Raw genomic sequence first — 21,650 nt, 5'->3', positions numbered from 1 at the left:
TTTGAACCACTACACCACACTGGCTTTTGTGTGTGGTTGCTGTTGAACAGTAGCAAGCAGCCATGCCTAGGTGAGTTGTGCAAGTTTCCGTGGTAGCAAATCACCCAGGCCTCCCTCAGAGGCCAAAACAGTCTTGGAAAGGGCCCTTCCCTCTCTTCTGCATTTAACTGAAACCACAGCTTAAAAAACTGAAGTGTTGTTGTTGCCTAGTAATGGCCATAGATGGCATTTGTTTCTTAAAGTGACAGGTTCTACTTCTATTACTCTCCCTCCCTCCCTCTCTCTCTCTAACTCCCATGCATTTTTTTTAAAAAAAGATATTCTCAGGTTTATAGAAAGATCTGTCTTGTCTGTTCAGGGCTACACTCCCTGGATTTAAGTAACTACAGGTCTGGCCATGTTGAGAATTAGATATACTGATGATAGGGAACTATGCCTACTGCCTAGTCATTTTTTAACATCACCTTTTGTTTGGTGAAAGTATTCATGGAAGTAGTGGGTGTTTTCATCCAGTCCTAGTTTTCTCCACGCCTCAGGATACTGTAATAATAACTTTTACCACAAGGTGATGCTACGGTACTGTTTATTTTGATACTGTATTTTCATTGAAATTCTTGCAGGTAGGCAAGGCAGCTAGGAAAAGGGGATGGGGTAAACTTACACAGCACAAGACCTATAGGCTTACTCCCCAAGTAACAATTTCCTTCACTATCTGCATTGCTCTCTAGTATGCTGCCCTCAGCTGCCAGAAAACTCTCAGGTATCATGCCTTAAAAATGGGCTTGATGGTTGATGAAGGAGTTTGGCTTGGCTATGACCAGAGCATCCATATTCTTCCACCACCATTTCTGGGATCCACCTACAGAAGGCTGATGCTCTTTGCCTGAGACAGCACCTCACGGCCGTCCTCTTGGGCCTTGGACCCATGCACTTATTGGAGAATGCGCCATAACAAGCCCATTCAACAACCTGAGGAGTTTCTCGGCTACGTGGACTTCTAGTGTTACAGCAGTGGCATTCTGAGGGGGCTGTTTCAGATGGCATTTGGAGGACTGTGAACTGTTTTGGAATTAGATTTAGCGCTGTTTTTTAAAATCTCTCTGTGTTTGATCTGTTAATCGAATTTTATGTTTATGTCTTTCAGACTTTTTGTTGCCTTGTTAGCAACCCTTGAGTCCAAGGAAATACAGTGGAACGTAAATATTTTAAATAAATAAATACAGTTTGAAAAATCAGAAGCACAGTAATGAAAAAAGCGTGTCTCTCTCTGCATGTAAGCGGATACCTCCCTATGTCAACTCTTATGACCAGTTTCCTTTGCTGTTTAAGGATCCTTTTAAGAATATTTCTCTAGCTTTCTCACTTTTAAAAACTGTATCTTATTTCTGTGCCAAATGTCATCCCATCTGACTGATTTACATTTTTTAAAAAAGCAATTAGCTATTAATTTAGTAATATAAGAGAACAAAACTAATCTCAGGAAAGGGAAAAAAATCCCTTTCTGTTCTCTTGGTACAAAGGCTCAGAATACAAGAAAAAAATAATTCCTCTCTGATTCTTTCCCCGATTCCAGTTTCAAGCTTGACCTTTTTAAGCATCTACTTCTGAGCAAAAATCCTATTCAGAGAAGATACCCTCAGTATGACAAGGCGGTGCTTAGATTTGCACAACGTTGGCATATTTCCTCAAAATAAAAGAACCTGTCGCTGTGAAATGTGTACATAGGGGCAAACTCAGTACAACTGTAGTGCGTAAAATAATATGTCATTTTATCGCTGCCTTTAAGGAGCAGGTGTCACTTGGCATTATCAGCTATGGCAATCTCAAGACGGAGTGTTAAGACTCAGCCTCTCCAGTCCAGCTCACTGAAGAAGAGACATTAGTTAGCATAACAAATGGCATCGGCTCCAATTACCTTGATTGTCCCTTAGAGTGAAATTGGGGTTGTTGGCTGCCTCGGGAGCCAAGCTGTAGTAGAAGTGTTGTCCTTCTGGTGGATCATCCTGGTCGACTGCACTAACTGTCTGGACCAGCTGGAGGACACAAGAACAAAACAAAGAGACTGAAGACAGCTCCGGTGTGTGTGTGTGGGTGTGGGGGAAATGGTGACGTTGGGTGACAGCATTTAACTATTACACTCTGAAAACAAAGGAAGCAGAAAGAGACTGGCAAGTAGGCAATGGGAAATGTGCAAGAGACGGGTGTTAGGTAAAACACCTCATAATAAGAGGTCAGAAGAGCCCTAATGGATCAGACCAGTGTTCTATCTAGTCCAGCCTACTGGTGCAGCAAACCAGTTGCTCTAGAGGGCCACGCAAATAGAGCATTGAGGCTGAGGCCCCCTCCCTTGATGCTGCCTCCCAGCACTGGTATACAGAGGACTGCTGCCTCTGCACATGGAAACTCCCTTCAGTCCCCATGAGTCATGACCGTTGAAGTACCTTTCCTCCAGAAATCTGTCTAACCCCTTTAAAGCTACTGATGCTCGTGACCATCACTACAAGTGGGAGTGAATTACTCATTTAGTAAGGAAATATTTGCTTTTGTCTGCCCTGAACCATTTCCCTCCAATTTGATTGGCTGCCACTGATCATGTCTCCCCTTAGCTATCTTTTTCGAGCTGGAAAAGTCCTTGGCTCTGCAGCTTTTCTTCATAGGAAACGTGCAACAGCCCCTTAACCATCTTGCTTGCCCTCCTCTGTACTTTTTTCCAGCTCTGCAATATCCTTTTTGAGATATGGCAACCAAAACTGTACACATTATTCTAAATGAGGGCAGCACTAGACAAAGGCATTGCAATATTTATCTTCAATCCCTTTCCTAATTATTCCTAGCATGGAGCTTGCCTTTTTCACCATTGCTGTACACCGAGTTGACATTTTCATTCAACTTCCCACTACAACCCCAAGATCTTTTCCAATAGGCCAAAACTTATTTTGGCCTTAGTATCCAGAAAGCCTATTCAGAGCCTCAGAAGTTGGCACCAGTTTAATACAGAGTTCTTCTGAACTTCTCACCTGTCCAGGCTTTGCATTTTCACAAACAAAAGCCTCATAGAACCTGGGGAATTCTGGAGCATTGTCATTTGCATCCAGGACTCTGACTGTGACAGCAACACTGCCAACTTGGGAAGGGTTGTCTGAAAGAAAGCAGAACACATTAACACCAGGGAGTCTCGTATATGGCATGTTAACGCAGGGTATGTGAATCTGTACTGCAAATTACACTGCCAATGAAAAACAGGTGGGCAAGCAATGTATTAAGGCAGATGTGTTGCTACGCTTTTCAAACTCTGATTTAATTACTGATGTGACTGACATCTTCCCAGTTTTATATATCAAAATATCTATTGAAATTGCTTCTTGGAATTTTTAATCTGAACAGCAAAATGTCTTTGTACTTGTGACTAGTACATTTTTTTGGTAACATGATTGTGTTAGGCATCGAACCAAATATTTCCACATCAAAGAATTTAGAAAACCAGCTGCTGGCTTTAGTGATACATGATTTAGCTCTCTTCACACAGAGAAATAGCACATGAGGACTATTTGGTGGTCACTTGTGGGTCCGTCATCCAATTAGGGATTATCTGGAGCTTGCCAATGATATGAATTTGCACCTCCTGCCAGATCTATGCAATCAACCACAGCAACTTGCACAATCACACTGCCTTCAAAAAGGACCACTGCAATTGTGCAAACCATGGAAGCCATACGTGGCCACCATACATGAACTATAATGTGGCCCCATACAACACATGGCATTTTCATGCAATACCTACTGGGTTATGGAGCCTTCCTCAGTCTTTTTGAACTCTTGTGTGCAGTCATACGGGGGGGGGCGGGGGGGAGCTGCCGCAGAATATGGCATGTCTAGTTCTCCTCCATCTTCATAAAATTCATGATGTGACATGATGTTGTCATGCAGTGTTGGAAGGAGGGAAACTTGTAGCATAACAACGTCACATCGTGCTGTGAATTTTACTGTTTATTACTAGGAAAAGGCTGGGAATAAGATACAAGACTGCCGTTTGTGATGGCAGTCTTGTTATAATGTGTCACAATGTGACATCATAGAGTAATATTGGAAGCATTTGCATGCTTGTGGGCAGAGGGATCCCAAACTCAGTATATATCTGGAATTTCAGTATTTATCTGATATTCTGGCAAGCAGAATTCTTCCACCCTAAACACAAATTTATTATCAAATCATTTCTTATAGGTCACTAAAAGAGAAAGCAGATGGTAGTGACAGCCACTCACTACTGGCTCAAGAAAGGTTGGAACCAGCAACCTAGAAGCAAAAAGCTCCAAGCTCATTAACAAACCCCTGGTCCTCCATTCATCCCTGATAATGCTGCTCTGTACACTGATAAGCTCTGCAATATTCAGAGCATCTGTTTTTGCTACTAATAGTTCCTGGAAAGGGAGGGAAAGAACACTCTTAACTGAATTGGTTTAAGAACACTTAAAAATAATTCCTTTGAATGCTAATGACTTGAGTAAACAACACTCCCCGTTTCACTTGCAGGCACCCAGGAGTGCAAAAATTTAATGCCAGGTTCATTCCCTCAATCAAATGCAAAATGTAGCTTCCGCTGAAGCGCATATAAACAGACATGTCTTGTAGCCAGGGCAGACATAACATTGGCTTCCTCTTAACTGCAGGTAACGTGGCCAAAGGTCGATTGCAAGATGTTGATTTCAAATCTGTGTCTAATGAGAACCTTGGTAAGAACTAACCAGGGTTAAAGTCAGTGCCACTATATCCCATAAGTGCAGTTAAGGTGGCTGGGGAGGTGGTGGTGAATTCTTTTCTACAAGGAGAGGTGGGATGGACAGTCCTGTAGCACAGTGGTCCTCAAGCTTCTGTATCATATGTCCCACCAATCATTCTCTTACCTATCCCACCAATCATTCTTTTACCCATCATCTGAACTCTAAATGAGAAAGGAAAGAAATTACACAATGCAGACATCAAGCTCTTTCTGTGTACAAGTGTGTGTATTCCAACACTGGTTTTATCTCCACTATATGTCACTCTCTTACCTATTGAAATATAGGGAGCAATGTATCTAAGTATGAAAAGAGGGTGATGTGGAGGAACGGGGGTTGAGAATATATTGTGCTGATAAATCTTGATGGTTGTTCAATTTCTATATTCAAAAGCAGTAAAACATAATAGGACGAAGGCGGGATGAGCCAGCATTAACATCTGCTCAAGGACGTATAAATGAAACAACTTTGTTGACTCTTTCCATTATAACCGTAATTTGAATTTGCCTTACTCATCTCCACGGCCAACACGGTAATATTGTGCCACACAATGTCTTCCCGATCCAGGGGCCGTGCAGTCATCAAAGCACCAGTTGCAATATCAACATAAAAAAAGCGTCCAGGATCACTGCTCCGGTCGATGGTGTATCTGCAAAAGGACACATTTTGAAGGAATTATGCACATGGAACTGAACCCTTAAAAAGTTGTGTTTAGTTCCGATTCATTAGGAGTGCTTTGCTTTCAGTTCAGAAACTCATTGTAAAAAGTGGTTTGGGAAGAGATTAAACAACTCAGAACTGGTTTTGAACTGGTTTGAGTGTCCGAAGCTCTTACAACAGCAAAGTAACTCCAGTGAAATGAATACAGTGATGAATAATGGAATTAAAAACTTGATTCTCGATTCTGTAATAATGCCATGTCTTCTGGCTCATATAGTTCTCCAATGAAAGGACAAAAGGAATTTCATTTTCCAGATGTTCTTTGTACATTGATAAGGCGGAACAGGGGAGCGGGATAGCTAATTTCATATATTTTTATCTTTCTTAGCAATGTACAAATACGTTGCCACGTTTACAGTGCAATCCTAAGAAGAGTTACTTCTTAGGATCGCACTGTTAGTGTACTGCGAACAGTTTTGGTTATCCCATTTCAAAGGGATTTCAAACGAGAAAAGAGATGCTAAAATGAACAAGGTCTTGAAACATCTTCATCTGAGGGAAGGCTGAAGACTGTGGTACTTTCTAATTTAAGGAAAGAGACAAAGTGAAGGTGGTAGAATTTTTAAAAATTAAGACTATTAAGAGAGAAGAGAAAGAACCTTTTCTCCTGCTTTTATAATAATAGTACTTTTTGGCACACCCAAGGTGGCAGGCTCAGGGCAGACAAAAGGAAATACTCTTCCCCCCATTATATAGTCAATTTAGGGACCTACAAGATGCAGTGAAGTCCACTAGCTCGGAAGGCTTTTAAAAAGGATTAGATAAACACATTAAGGATATGATAAAAAGGCATCATCCAGGACATTTAAACAGAATTTCCACTTCAGAGGCATCACACCCGAGTCCCAGATACTGGAGATGGAAACAGGATGGCTCCCATCTTTCTGCTCTTTTTGTGAGCTTCTTTTAATCCTCTGCTGCTGGACCCGTTAGACTTTGGTAAAGGTCTATCAGGTCCAATAGCATGGTAAAGTTAATGGTAAAGCAGCACAGTAAAGTTAGTGTTCTTCGTTTCATTTTTATTGAAATGGTGCTCACTGGGGAAAAAAAAGAACCAAGGGAGGGCTAAGAGTTTGACCTGCAGTGTATGCTGAAGGAGAGTTACACTCATCAAAGTCCAGGGTCTTAGTAGGGCATTCACTCTGCTTAGGACTGCACGGTTAGTGTTGCTTCTTGGAATTCCCGTGCTTGTGATTAATGGTTTATGTTAATTAGCCAGACGGTTCAGATTGAAAAATTCATCAGACCTATTCATGGTTGGAAATGTAATGTCACAATGCAGGCAAAGCTAACACTTTAAAAACAAATTAATGGAAGATTTACGCATGTGCTTATTTTTTTTCTCATTGAAACCAACGGGGAGGAAAAGTACATCACTTTTAGTAGGATGGTACCCAAAGTTTTTCTGATGCTCCAGAGTAGCAATTAACTTTTCTTTGTCCTCATCGGAGTAAAGCATTCAAATCTGAATGCAAGGTAAATGCACAAAGGACACTCTCTTGGACCCCTCCCTCCATCTTTGCCCTTGGCATCTGTGGAAATATAGTATACAAACTGAGACCCAGCTTGGTGTAGTGGTTAAGAGCACGGGACTCTAATCTGGAGAGCCGGGTTTGATTCCCCACTCCTCCACTTGAAGCCAGCTGGGTGACCTTGGGTCAGTCACAGCTTCTAGGAGCTCTCTCAGCCCCACCAACCTCACAGGGTGATTATTGTTGTGGGGACAATAATGGCATGCTTTGTAAACCACACTGAGTGGGTGTTAAGTTGTCCTGAAGGGTGGTTTATAAATCAAATGTTGTTATTTTTATTATTATTTTGCATACCTATCTAGGAAAAGAGAAGAGAGATAAACTTTTTTATCACCCTAAAAAGCTCGTGCTTTATTTCTGATTATTGAACTACTTGTCCTAAACCAGCTATCAATTGTTCGTTAGTTACCTGGTTCAATTCAAGGTATTTGCTATCACTTATAAGACTCTTCATGGCCTTAGACCCTCCTAGATGCTCAACTGTCCCTCCCCCTGTGTTCCACCATGACAAATTTACTCATCTGAGCAGAGTCGTCTGCAGGTATCACCCTGCAAATGGGCAAGATTAACAACGGCCTATACAGGTGTATTCTCTGTTGTGGCCCCACGTTATGGAACAGCCTGCCTGAGGAGGTCAGGAAGGTTCCTACTCTCCTGGCATTTCACAAACTATGGAAAACTGAATTATTCAGGAGGGCATTTTTATAAAGGTAATAGGACTTTAATATAATGGAATTGATTCAGGAAGAACCCTACTATAGAAAAGGCTAACTGTTCCTGACAACTCACTTCCTACCCTCCAGAGGGCGCAGCTGTGGAGGGAAGCCCAGGCCTGGATCAGGTGTGGAGCAGGCGACAATGCCTACCCCCTGCTTTCATTCAACTGGGATCAGGAGCAGAGCAATGCCCGCCCCCCTTCATGCAACTGGAATCAGTAGAGGAACAGGTGGCAATGCCCATCCCCTGCCTTCAGCTAGCTGGGATCAGGTGTGGAGAAGTATCAGTGCTTGCTTCCCCTTCAACCCGCTGGAATCAGGCACAGAGATGGTGGCAATGCCCACCCCCCTTTATCCAGCCGTGACCAGACGTGGAGCATGCAGCAACCCCCCCCCCTTCATGCGGCTAGGATCAAGTGTGGAGCTGGTGGCAGTGTCCAACCCCTCTTCACCTGGCTGGGACCAGGAGGGGAGCAGGTGGCAATGCCCGCCACCTGCCTTCACCCAGTTGGGATCAGGAGCAGAATGTGAGGCAATGCCTGCACCCCTTCACCCAATCGTGATCAGATGCAGAGCATGTACCAATGATCACTCCCTTCACCCGGCTGGGATCAGGCGCGGAACAGGTATCAATGCCCACCCCCCCTTCAACCAGCCGGAATCAGGCATGGAGCAGGAGGCAATGCCCGCCCCCCTTCACCCAGCTGGGATCAGTAGTGGTGCAGGTGGCAATGTCCCCCCTTTCACCCAACTGGTATCAGTCACAGAGGAGGAGGTAATGCCTGCCTGCCCACCTTCCCCTTTCTAGATCCTGTTGTATTTTTTCCTACAATAGGCTTTGCCACTAGTGCTTTAATAAAAGGGAAGAGACTGTGGACTATATTATAGTTATCTGTTGCTGTATGCATTATCCTCTTATATAATTTCTGTATGGTTTAATATGCTATGTTAATTTTAATGCTTTGTTTCAGCTTTGTTTCAGTTTTTCTTAAATTTAGTTTTTAAATTTCAGCATCCTCATCCTATTACACTGCATATTGTATGTCCTAGCCTACTGACCACATTGACTTACACTATATAATTCACTAGTCAGAGTGTATCTACACAAGACATCTTACACAGGGATGCTCAAGTGTAGGGAGATGCAATATTAGCTGGGAAGTGTAGTTTTAAAAGACAGAGCCGGTGGAGATGGCTCCTCAGAGGGTTTATTAATTTAATCTTCGCCTTCCCAAAGGCTCTGTCAATTTCACCTCCCTTTTGGGGAGGCGAAGATGAAATTAACAAACCCTCTGAGGAGCAATCTCTGCCAGCTCTGTATTTTTAAACTATGCTTCCTGGCTAACATTGCATTTCCCTATACTTGAGCATCCCTGTGTAAGATGTCTTAGGTAGAGAGACTCTCAGTGAGAAGGTGGACTAGAAATAATGTAAACAAACAAACAAACTCCAGTTTGGGATCAAAGCAACGGAAAGACCTTAGGTTTGCATTCATATTCATTTCACCAAAAACATTTCTCTCAATGAACCAGTTTTGGATACAGGTTCAGTACAACTGTCATATTATATGGTGTCCTTTCTACAGGAGCATATCAATCAGGAAAAAGATCTCTGCCAACAAAGTACCTCATTTACTCTTACATTGCAAACTGTCATATAAAAAGATTATTGTGTTCCCTCTAGGCCTGCTGCCATTTACTTCAATTAGTACAGGGCTGGGTAGTTTTAGCTATCAGTAATTAAAATTGGTTTGTGCTGCTAATAGGCTGGAGGAAAGGAGATGCAAGGGAAGAATCTGCTGAAAAAGACTTCGTGGCAACCTGCCACCTGGAACGAACATTGCAAAATTTCTCCCATCAAGGCTCTCTCCTGCTTCCACTAGTGCATTTTGGTACAATCCCAGTGGTCTTAATAGGTCAGAATTAGGAACCCAGCAGTATGATGAAATGACACATCTGTTCATGTTTAAGAAAGTAAAGAATTATTCAGTTGATTCAAGACTGAACTCTACAACTTGGTGTAGTGGTTAAGAGCACAGGAGTCTAATCTGGAGAACTGGGTTTGATTCCCCACTCCTCCACTTGAAGCCAGCTGGGTGACCTTGGGTCAGTCACAGCTTCTCGAAGCTCTCTCAGCCCCACCCACCTCACAGGGTGTTTGTTGTTATGAGGATAATAACAACATACTTTGTAAACCGCTCTGAGTGGGTGTTAAGTCATCCTGAAGGGTGGTATATAAATTGAATGTTATTATTATTATGTTATTATTATAACTTTCACTACCAACATTCCCAACAATCCCAAGGTAAGTCATCGAATTATAAGTTATCTTCTTTGGCAAAGACGATTCACAATATAAAATTTAGCATATGAACGCTGGAGAAGGAGATCTACTTCTTATCAGGATTCGTGTGCCTCCCATCAGGTCTGGAGCTTCCCCAACATCACCTTGACTCTACGAATAATTATCCTGGCCCATCATTCTATCATGAAGCTGCAGCAAGACTGAACTCACTTAAAGCTAGATATTTCATTTATCGAGATTGTGGACTGGGAATGTATACACAAAAACTTAGTCCTTTACTCTTATGTAGGGTTGCTAGTCCCCCTGAGGGGGATGGGGGGGAGATCCCCTGGTCCCAGCTTCTGCACCCTGCCACCTCTCACCTGGCTGGAGGGTGTGTGTGGGGGGGGGAGAAGGGCAGGAATGGGCTTCCCGGAGTGCTCCCACGAGTGACATCATCATGCTCCCGTGCTTTGCTAGGCCGATTTGGGCCCCAAATGAGATGATTCTTTAAGATTCCTGGAGTGATGTCATCACACAGGCTGCAGGAATGTCCCTGTGCTTTGTGCTGGGCCGATTCTTAAATAATCTTAAAGAATCACAGGCACCATGTTGGGGTCCCCTATACTGGACTTTCATTCAGCATTGTTTAAGGATTAGAGGGGTAATGTACATGAAGTATATAAATATACATCACAGACAGCATAGCGGTTAAGAGCATAATATATAAGGTTGAAGTCCCTGCTTCAGTTTCAGCTCAACTACGAACTTGCCTTGGATCCGCTAGTAATTTCTGTCTATGGAGCATGACTTCCTTACCTCCCCTGATGCTGCCCAAAAGGCCTTCAGAAATGCTGCTCCTGGGACATGGGAGACCCTCAGGAATATCCTGAGAGAGGTCAGAGGTCTGCAGTGAGATGGGGGAATCGGCCAAAATTGCCCTCCTCCTGTCTGCAGAGATCCTCCAGCAGATGCTGTCTCTAACCTACAGATATGAGGGTCCGTAACACTCCTATAGGGATTACTGAGAAAGGCACAGGCAAGATGCTTCTATGTGCCATTTCGGGCCTGGGAAACTTGTGATACACAGCACTGTTAAGATGCTTGCAGAGGCAGAAGTGACTTTATATTGTGTAAGAACAAGGGAGTAGGGAAGAAAAATTAAAAGATATTTCCCAGGGTGCCAGGTTTATTTAGGAAATCTGCACAATGGCTTTTGTAAGATGGTGAAAAAATGATCGTTCTTGGAAAAGGTCTATTAAAAATTTATTTTCTGACAGTTTAAGGCTGGCTTGTATCTGAAATTGAACATGGCCTTGCGGTTAGTAGCACAGCATTAATCATGGGTGTCACCTAGCACAGGTGGCGGCTTTGTACTGCATTCTTCGCACATGTTCACCTATTATTAATAGCTGGCTCTCAGCACTCGAGTCCATTGAACTGTTTACATAATCTTCCTTAGTCATTCTGAATTAACCAGGCCATGCTTTCAGCCATCAGCAGCTTCCAGTGTGGGTAATCCTGCTGTCAACAAAGCTGGGAATAAGAGGATTTGAGAGTATCTTTTGAACTTTTTTCCAGGCTTTTAAAAAATTCAGTGTCAGATATAACTTTGCCATTTTAATTTAAATGATCAGTGGAATCTTGACACTTTTTTCTCCCTGGTGTAATTATTGTTAACATGGAAGCTCCATGTAAAAAAACCATATAACATGAAGTCTAATAAAGCACCACCAACATTGTACGTTTGCATTAATATACTGGCCTCATTCATTACTATTGTCAGGGCTCATTGCGAGGGGGAATGCACAGGAATGCAGTTCTGGCAGTTCCCCAAAGAGGTCACATGTCAGGTGGCCCCACCCACCTGACTCTCGGCCATTTTGGGCCTGTTTTGGCCTGGATTGGGATCGAAATGGCCCGGATTGGGCCTCTGATGGGTGGTAGATCACTCACCCGCTCATCAGCAGCCTGATCCTGACCATTTTGGGTCCTTTTCCAGCCATTTTCAGCCCCTTTTGCCATTTTGGGCCCAATTTCGGCCCTGAATGGCCAGGATTGGGTCCAAACCAGCGAGAATACGTGATGTCAGAGGATGTGGCATATGCAAATCAGTTATAATAATGACACACTTCCGGTGATGGCAAGAGGTGTGGCATATGCTAATGAGTTATGCTAATGAGTTCCTCCAGCTCTTTTTCTATGAAATGACCCTGCCCTGACTATTGGTATAATGATAGTATGATCGTCAAGAAGAATTAACTTCTATAAAACTGCAGTCTATTTAACAGAGATGCTGGTATGCTCCTGGTATATATAGCTAAGTAATTTCTGATTATGAACATGCATTCCTGTGCTTCCTAGAGTATAAAGAAAGCTATTGATCCCTTGCTAGATCTCTAAGCAAACATCCTCTTTCTCCTCCAAATCTCCCTTGCTGTCTCCTATAATCCTTGAAAACTTTAAAATATTTTAAAAAGCTTCAGAATGAAGTGGCAATTTGGACATTTTTCTGTGACAGTTGAGCAGAGATTTTTTTCCCCCTGTCTGAGGGCTTATACATAATGAAGCTTATTTATTTTTTATGCCTTGCTTTTCTCCCCAGTGACGACCCAAATTGGCTTTTTTAAAACATTGTTTTCCTCTCCTCCGCCCTATCCTCACAACAATGACAACCCTGTGAGGTAGATTAGGCTGAGGGAATATGGTAGACCCAAGGTCATCTGGAGGGCTTCAATGAATGGAGATTTGAATCTGTTTGGCTAAGGTACTAACCCAATATTCCAACTACTTCACAACATTGCCTCTTCTGCTAGTAAGGGGAAGTGATATGCTATGGGGAAAGGTGAGCAATATTAAAAAGAGGAGGTACACTGTTTATTTTAAGGCTTTCCTACATGTATTTATTTATTTCCTACATGTAATATTTATTTTTTTCTCATATAAATAAATATTAATTTATTACTCAGTTGTTTTGGAGAACTCCAGACATCCTTCTTCAAGGTAATACTTCTGTCACGAGAACACTTCATTGTTGGGAAAAATAAAACTATACCTAGCAAATGAGTCAAACCACAGGGTTCTTCTAGAGCATCCACGACATCGCTTCTGTGTTTTTTTTTTTACTGCAAATGACACCAGCATGCCGACTTGATGCCAGTGTGTATGCCATCCCCCATTTCCTCCTGTGGGTGTCTGAGGCATCAGTGGGCAAAGGAGCAGGGTGCTATTGCAGAAGACTTGGCAACTCCAGAGGGGACTGGGCGGAGGAGGCGAGAGTTTACCAGATTATATCAGGTAATCTGGCAACCCTAATGGGTTGGGATTAATGCATCTTTTCAAGCAGAGAAACCATCATGCTTGTCTTTTATTTGTGTTCTTTTTTGGAGCTTCAGACATGGAGGATCCCTTAACATGTAACACCAGGCATGACTTTCTTGTGGACTTAATCATCTCAGTGCTTGCCATGTGATAACGCACCGTTTAACATTTTGTGCATGGGCATGATTCTGTCAGCACAATTCTGTCAGCAGGAGGCCAATGCTTAGTGTTTTGTTTCAAAGCATTTATGAAGTTTTGGCAGTTTGTCTATGCGGTCTAAATAGTGTTGAACAAAATACATGTCTGGGAATTTTACTGCATGGGAATTGTAAGGTGTGATCTGGCCGTTTTGCAAACACAACTGCAGCTTCCTCACAGGGATCTTTGTGGTCATGGCAGTTGATCATGGGAATCACTTCTAGGAAGTTGCATTCATGAAGGGCTCTGAGTATATATGTTACGTTCGCCATATTAGCTAGCAAGACAGCCGGTGTGGTATAATGGTTAGGATCTGGAAGACCCAAGTTCACACAGTCTTGGCTCAACCTACATCATAAGGTTGTTGTGAGGATACATTGGAAGGGGAGCATGTCATAAGCCACCTTGGGTTACCACTGAGAAGAAAAATGGGGAATACATGAAGTGAATAAATAAATAAATGCACCCCTAGGGATATATTATAAATCAATTTCTCTCACAGTGGCCTTTTCCTCCACTCTCAGAAAGAAGAGGCAAGCCTTTTTGGATCAGGGGAAGGCTCCCTGTGCCGGAAGAAAATTCCCGTAGTAGTAGAATGGAGCTCTGTATCTTTACTTGTGAAGACATTGGGCTCGTCTTCTTAAGTCTTCCTTTGTGCCTCCACTCACCTGTCTGAGGTGAGGCAGACGGACATGAGGGACACAGTGTTTTCTGTGACTGGCTTTGGAATACCCCCGCCTCTACCCTGTGTCTGGTGCCACTGCTGGGTTTCTTTTGGTACCAATTCTTTAAAATTTTAGCCCGCTTTTAGTTCATCGGTGTGTGGTTTGTTTTCTCCCCTCATGCTTTGGGTTAGTGTATTTTGGTTGTTTGCTGCCTTGTTGTAAAGACTTGCTATAAGGTCGTTCTGAAGTTTGTGGAATAATTTATGGAATTTTTAAAGTGTTGTCTGGTGTTAACTGCCTTGAACATGTTGGTGGAGAGATGGTATAGAAATATTTTCAAACAAACAAACAAAATGTACTTTCTTTAGGTACCATCTAAAGAATGAGGTGCTGCCTCAGAAGTACCAGAGGCTTCATGTATCTGTGCTGAGTCAGTGTGTGTGCTAACCCTGGAGTCTTACTAAGTCATAACTGTTACAAATGATGGTTGATGGAGACTTTAGCTGTACAAATTGGCTGAAAAATAGAAAAGGACACCCAGCCAAAAAAATCATCTAAGAATTTCTTTGGGTTTGGCGGTTTTAAAACCTGCATTACTTGTCTCTCAAAGAATCCATCACAGCCCTAAATTTTAACACAGTGGATATTAGAGTGGTGGAAAAAAAACCTGATCGAGTTGTTGGTCACATCAGGGTCCTTGGCATAAATCATTTGTATGGTGGTCCCAATGTCCACATCTTCAGGTACCTCCACAAAATAAAAGCTAGGCTCAAACACCGGTGGCTCATCCACATCCTCCACGCTGATGTGCACAGTGGCAGTGTCACGGAATGGGCCTAGGTTGAGGAAACGCATTTCCAGGTGGGGATTGGCACCTTCTACTTTTAAAGTGTAGCTTTTCTTGGTCTCGAAGCTCAAGGGCTGAAGAAGAAGAAAGAATTAGAAGACTGCTTCTCAAACTTGACAAAATTGTTCTTTCCCAGTTTCAGTGAATGTTTTGAGCAATACCAGCCAGGAACATTGAAATAAAACATCTTCAATTTAAAGTAGAGTTGCCAACCTCCAGGTGGTAGCGGGAATTTCCCTGGAATTACAACTTAGCTCCAAACTACAGATCCCCTGGAGAAAATGGCAGCTTTGGAAGGCAGACTAAAGTATCACATTTCTACTGAGCTCCCTCCCTCCTCAAACTCTGCCCTTCTCAGGCTCCCCTCATCAAAATCTCCAGGAATATGGCAACCCTAATTTAAAACTGTATAGTTAAGCTTTACAATCAGATAAACACGCTACTTCTCCAAGTTTAGCACCTTCACTTTATATATATATATATATCTGGAAATATTATAATAATCACTGGTCTATAATTTACAGGGCTATGAAACAATAGTAGAATAAATTTAATTTGCAATAACTGTAGCCAGGTCTAGTTTCTAGTCTTGCCTTAAAACAGTTCTAGTTGACCTTAACTGTGGCTGATTCCGCACGGCTTACCTGAAGCTGGGACTTTGCAGAACATGCCGGCAAAAATGCGGTAGATCGTGTTTTTGCTGGCATGTTCTGCAACGTCCTGCAACGTTCCGGCTTCAGGTAAGCCGTGCAGAATCGGCCATAGACTAGTTGTACAAGAATGTAGATAGAGATATGCATTCAAATGCATATTTCACTGAAAACAATTTATCGTGCACAGACTGGTCGAACTTGATGTGAATTTGGATTTGCATCTAATTTGCACCACAATTTCCTAGTCTGGCTAGTGATGCATGGAAGTATGCATTTTGGGTTCAAATCAAATAATTCAGATCCAGCCAAAGTAAATGGTTACAAGAACACCTGAATGTATGCCATGGCTCAAATCTGAGCTTGGCCACAAACTCTTTGAAACAAGCAGTTGTATCTTCTTTCTACCTGTAACTCACACAGAACACTAGCCCATCTAACAGATCTCTTGTAAATGTTATTGAGATAACATAGTTAAGAATTTTAATTCGTAGGAGAAATGTATGAATATTGTGTATTACAGTATTTTAAGGACATAATCCAGCTGAAATAAAGCACTGTTAATTCCATTGCTACCAGTGGGAGAGAGTTTAAACACATGCTTGACTACTGTATTTACTCAAAAGGGAGACAACCATGATTGTAAGACACATACCCATAAAAAATATTGTACACTTTTTTTTACTATTGGGCATAACTATAACTTGTATGCAAATATAACACAACCCCCTTTTTGATGTATATCTGGGTAAAAACCTAGTCTTGCACTTGAGTAAATGCTGCACTTCACTGAAATCTCTGCGACTCTCTAATATACTCTTCATTGGCTGGTTTATGCCAATTATGGCTGTAACTTTATAGGGGGCTGCACTGCAGAGCAAAAGCGATACTGAAAAGCACCATGCTGATAACCCCCTTTGGCAGATGAAATTCTGTTCCATGCTGTGTGTTCACACCCCTTTCTTAGTGCACTTTACATAGGAAAGAATCAGTGCTGATAATTGTACTGCAGTGATACCCAATGTGTGCTTTTTATGTACAACAGTAAAATGATAATTGAAAAGAAAGCGACAACAGCAAAGTGGGGCCTAGGAATGACCAAAGAAACTTCATAAAACTGGATGTGGAAACAGTTGCAAGGGTCTTATGGAACATTATGAGGCCTCCTGCTGATCATTTAATTTCCAACCATGCAATGGTTATATTCTCTTTACTCTTACAATAATGGGTAGTTTAGTGCTGAATATTCACAGAACTGCATCCCTTTAATGGGTACAGATCTTGATCAAAACAAAATGTGCACCGCTTTAAGCAGCTGTGTTTTAGAGGCAACCAGTGTACTGGGAAATCTTTTTTATTTTGTTAAAACTACTTAGCACAATTTCACAGCTAGCTTTGTACTGTCTGCCCTGCCTGTCAGTGGCTCTCAAGAGTCTCAAATAAAGGACTTTTCCAGCTTTGCTACCTGTGATCCTTTGGACACGGGTCTCCTGCATGAAAAGTATATGCTCTGCCACTGAGAGCCAAGCTACAAGTGACGCCAGACACAGATTGGACACTTGTCAGCTTCCCTCAAGTTTTGATGGGAAATGTAGGCATCCTGGTCTTGCAGCTTGGCTCTCCATTTAATTGAAGTTTACAGAGTGGCAGTCTATGGGAGGGAGAACATGCGGTCGGGAGGGGATTGCAGGCGTTGGGCTCTTGCTGGGCGTCCCCCTTCCCCTCCACTGGGTGTGTGTGTGTGGGTTTCTGTAAACTTCAATTAAATGGAGAGCCAAGCTGCAAGAACAGGATGCCTACATTTCCTATCAAAACTTGAGGGAAGCTGACAAGTGTCCAACCTGTGTCAGGCGTCGCTTGTAGCTTGGCTCTGAGCTACTGCCATTCCAGTCACATCCATATCTTCCTAACAACTACACATACATGATACACATATTTGTAAATATATGTCTGTTGCATTCTGTGAAGAAATAGCTAACATTTAAATTAAAAATACAAAAACCAGTTTGAGGGGATAGAATCTAGACCCACTCAAGGTTGGATATCTCAGAGCCAAGCTACAAGTGATGCCTTATACAGGTTGGACTCTTGTCAGCTTCCCTCAAGTTTTGATGGGAAATGTAGGCATCCTGGTTTTACAGCTTGGCTCTGCATTACAGCTGCAAGACCAGGATGCCTACATTTCCCATCAAAACTTGAGGGAAGCTGACAAGTGTCCAACCTGTGATAGGCGTCACTTGTAGCTTGGCTCTCAGTTATCATCACTCACAGGAAGAAGATGGTTTGCTTTTCTAAGTGAACCAGAACAAAGTTTATTTCAGAAAAAACACACCACTGAGGTAAATATTAACACTTAACCAGGAGTTGTTGGGCGTTAGGTTTTACATATGCCTCAGGACATGTCAGGCCTAGCAAAACCCTGCTAAGCCTACTGTAACACCTGAGTACACACAGTTCATTCAACAAGGAAATCTAACCCAAAGATCTAATAATACCTCCTTAGAATTATAATTAACACTCCTGTTAGACTAACCCCTCTCCCAATTTCCAAAACTTGTTCTCTTGTCAGTTCTTAATCTCTCCTGTATACAGCTCCTATTAGCTGATTCAGGACACTGCTCTAACTGGCTGTTGTGTTTCTGGGGTACATTTCTGTGCTCTACCTGCCACAGTGTGTTTTACCTTTAAATGACAGTGGTGAGGAACGTAGTATTACAAAGAAGACCTCATTTATAGCTATGGGCAGTAAAACTAAACACTGGCTACATATTCATCTTACATATTCACCTAAAAACTCAATAGTCTTGACAGACCAACAGAAGAAGATAGGTTTAATGGGGGCTTAACTATAAATGAATCTAACTTGGTCTGGACCAATGTGTTAAGGAGACTTCAATTTGTATTGTTTGAAATGTGAATGTTGCTCATGCCATTACAAGCTTTTCATGCTTCAAGATCTACCAGTGATGCCCTGCTCCAAGTATCACCTTTTGTAGATGCAATGGTGGAATCTTGTAGGAGTAGGGCGTTTTTAGTAGCTGCCCCAGTGCTATTGAATGCTGTCATTCAGAAGGTATGTCTGGCCCTGTTGCTTGCTTCTTTTAGGGAGGTGACAAAAGCGTTATTGTCTTACCAGGTTTTGGAGAAGAAGCTGTTTTTACATCTTCTGTTAGGTTTGTTTGTTTTATGGATTACTGGTTTATTTTATTGGTGTTTGATGTGTGTTAGATTTTAATGTTATAATTGGTATGCTTTTAAAATTGAACACCACTTTAAAAGTCGGTAGTGAAAAATGGTATGCAGATTTAGCAGACATATAAACAGATACATAAATCTCTTTCAGTCTGATTAGCAGTTCTCTTCAGATATTCAGAAATAATCACAAATTCAAACAGAACAAAATTAACTTGAAGATGTAACTAATACAGAAGAAGGATGGTTTGCACATTAGCATCTTCAGGGCAAGTGACATATTATGCTACTGCCACCTTTGTAACAAAGCCCCAGTATTCCATTTTCTAATGCAAAGGACCTTCAGGAAGGGGCAATTTGCATGGGAAATTATTGGGAATGCTATCACTTGTTCCCTAAAATCCCCCACCCCAATAGTAGGGTTCCAGAAAAATAATGGCGAGACAAGCCTGAATCTGGAACATTGGCAGAGGTAAAAACAGCTGGGAAGTCTGAGGCACAACTACTGGCTGGAGAACAATTAAGATTTTTAATTGTCACTTGGTTGGTACCCTGCTCTGGGTGTTTTCCATCACTGAGGGCCAAGCTACAAGTGACGAATGACACTTGAACGGCAAGTGCATTTCTCCCTGTTCACTTGCGCTCCAATCAATCCACTTGCCATTCAAGTGTCATTTGTCACTTGTAGCTTGGCCCTGAGAGTAGGAGGGTCCTCTAACAGAAGAGGACATTTTCAGTGATGGCCCCCATTTTATCTAATTCCCCACAACAGGACATTTGTCACTTGTCCTCCTTTCCAGCCCTCTTGAAGCTGCTGAAATCTGATCTTTCAAGAAAGCCTTTGCGGTTTTATTCTTTCACATTTTTTTAGGTTGGATTGTTTTGGGCTCTATGTGCTACTTTGTTGGTAAATTCTTACCTATTCTTTATTAATGTTGACAGAAGTTTTAGGGTTACTTTAAGTTCATTTTAATTTATTGCTACTACAGCTTCCAAGGACACTGAGAAAAAGAAAAAAATTAGCTTATTCACAGGATGGGCCTTGGTTTCCCACTCTGTATAAGTTGTATTTGAATTATGGGATCTCCTCAATTCCTAGCTGTGCAGTGTGCAATTCAGAATAGAGCCATGGTACCCAGACAATTTTCCAGACACAGTCCTCCTGGGGGGCCTGTTGGGAAACCCAAGGGGAAAAGTGAGCCAAATACTGTCCCTAGGACTACTTCTGATTGGGACAATAGCACAGTCAGGGGAGACTGAAGTCCCTTCTTGACACCTGCTGTGGTCCCAGTCCCAATAGGACACCACACATGTAGGAACTCAGGAGGAGAACCTACAACTCACATTTGACTGTTACACAGGAAGACCCCAGACCCAAACTATGTACTTCATAACTTGTGAATCTGTTGTACCAGCCTCTAGAAGAGCCAGTATGGCGTAGTGGCTAGAGAAAAGGACTAGGATCTGGGCAACCCATGTTTGATTTCCTGGTCTGTCATGGACGTTTGCTGGGTGACTTTGGGCCAATCACATACTCTCAGCCTAATCTACCTCAAAGGATTGTCGTGAGGAAAAAATGAAGGGGAGGAAAATGATTTAAGCCAATTTGGGTTCCCACTGGGGAACAAGGTGGAATATACATGAAGTAAAATTCAATAACATTTAAAAAAATTAAAAGGAAGGAGGAGATTCTTTTGTCCCAAAAGGCTAAACAGGCACCCACTGCTTAAGGGTACATTTCACACTCATTTACATCCAGTGAGTCAGTGACACAAACAATATGGTTTTATTTTCAAGTATGCTGGCCAAACAATTCTTGATATTTGGACGACAATCCAGTCCTTCTGGACATGGGTATGTTAAAAGATACAGGATAATTTGATTAAACAGGTCAAAATGTCCTGTTGCTACACAGTAATTAGATAAGAGTACAAATTTGTTTGGTAAAAGAGAAGCAACATTCAGAAGTGCAGATAACCAGTGTAAAGGCCAGAGATAGAGGGACTCTTCAAGCCTGATATGAAACATGGGAAGAGAGGATACTACTTGACCTGTGCTCGGACGCTTTATGGATGTTCCATGCCAAGCATTTTAGCAGACAGTCTAACCCTATGTGTATATGACTGTGAATATACTAGGTAAGAGGTAAACTATTAGATGTTTAGCTAACTGAGGATACATAAGACAGGATGACTATACTGAACAAATAGCATTCCTGTAAATAGCAAAAAAAACCCAAACACAGCAGCTCCTAGCTATCAATTTAAAGACAGCACTTCTTAGCTTAATTACTATTTATGCATCTTTAAGTTGCAAGTTAAAAAGAAAGTTTTATGGGCTTATATAGAAGTCTATAATTGTTTGCTGGAGACTAGAGTGAAAAATGTAAATACAGTTTAAATGCAAATATTGAACAAATCAGTCACCCTGTAGGACTATTAAGCTGTAAAGGTTATTTAAAGGCTACATTTCAGACTGAGATGCCTTTTTGTGAGTTTTGAAAACTTTCATGGACAACATAATTCTCTTTCAGGGACGTTTTCAGTATACAGTCAATTTGTATATTCTTTGAATAAGTTCTACAGGGCTTAGGGTATAACAAGATGTCACAGATCCGTGATGGGATCTCCTAAATATTTTTAGCTTGAAAAGCAGCCCTGGGACCTCTGATCTGTGACGGCAGCCAGGATGGCAGAGGGGTTTAATTCTCGCCTGTTCTGTGTTCCCAACAGAGAACATGTTCCCTAAACT

General features: G+C 42.0%; 1 protein-coding gene across 1 annotated transcript in view; it reads right to left on the bottom strand.

Annotated features, from left to right (window-relative positions):
- CDH20 (cadherin 20) overlaps positions 1-21,650 on the bottom strand; it is a 66,276-nt gene that overhangs the window by 4,710 nt on the left and 39,916 nt on the right. The window contains exons 6-9 of the mRNA XM_054984723.1: positions 14,878-15,131; positions 5,288-5,424; positions 3,018-3,139; positions 1,916-2,033 (exon numbers count right to left, since the gene is read on the bottom strand). Of these exons, the coding sequence (XP_054840698.1) occupies positions 1,916-2,033; positions 3,018-3,139; positions 5,288-5,424; positions 14,878-15,131 (631 nt within the window). The remainder of the gene's footprint in view (positions 1-1,915; positions 2,034-3,017; positions 3,140-5,287; positions 5,425-14,877; positions 15,132-21,650) is intronic.

The sequence above is a fragment of the Eublepharis macularius genome, chromosome 7, assembly GCF_028583425.1.
Source record: "Eublepharis macularius isolate TG4126 chromosome 7, MPM_Emac_v1.0, whole genome shotgun sequence".
NCBI lineage: Eukaryota > Metazoa > Chordata > Lepidosauria > Squamata > Eublepharidae > Eublepharis > Eublepharis macularius.
This window is presented reverse-complemented; position numbering and strand designations above follow the sequence as displayed.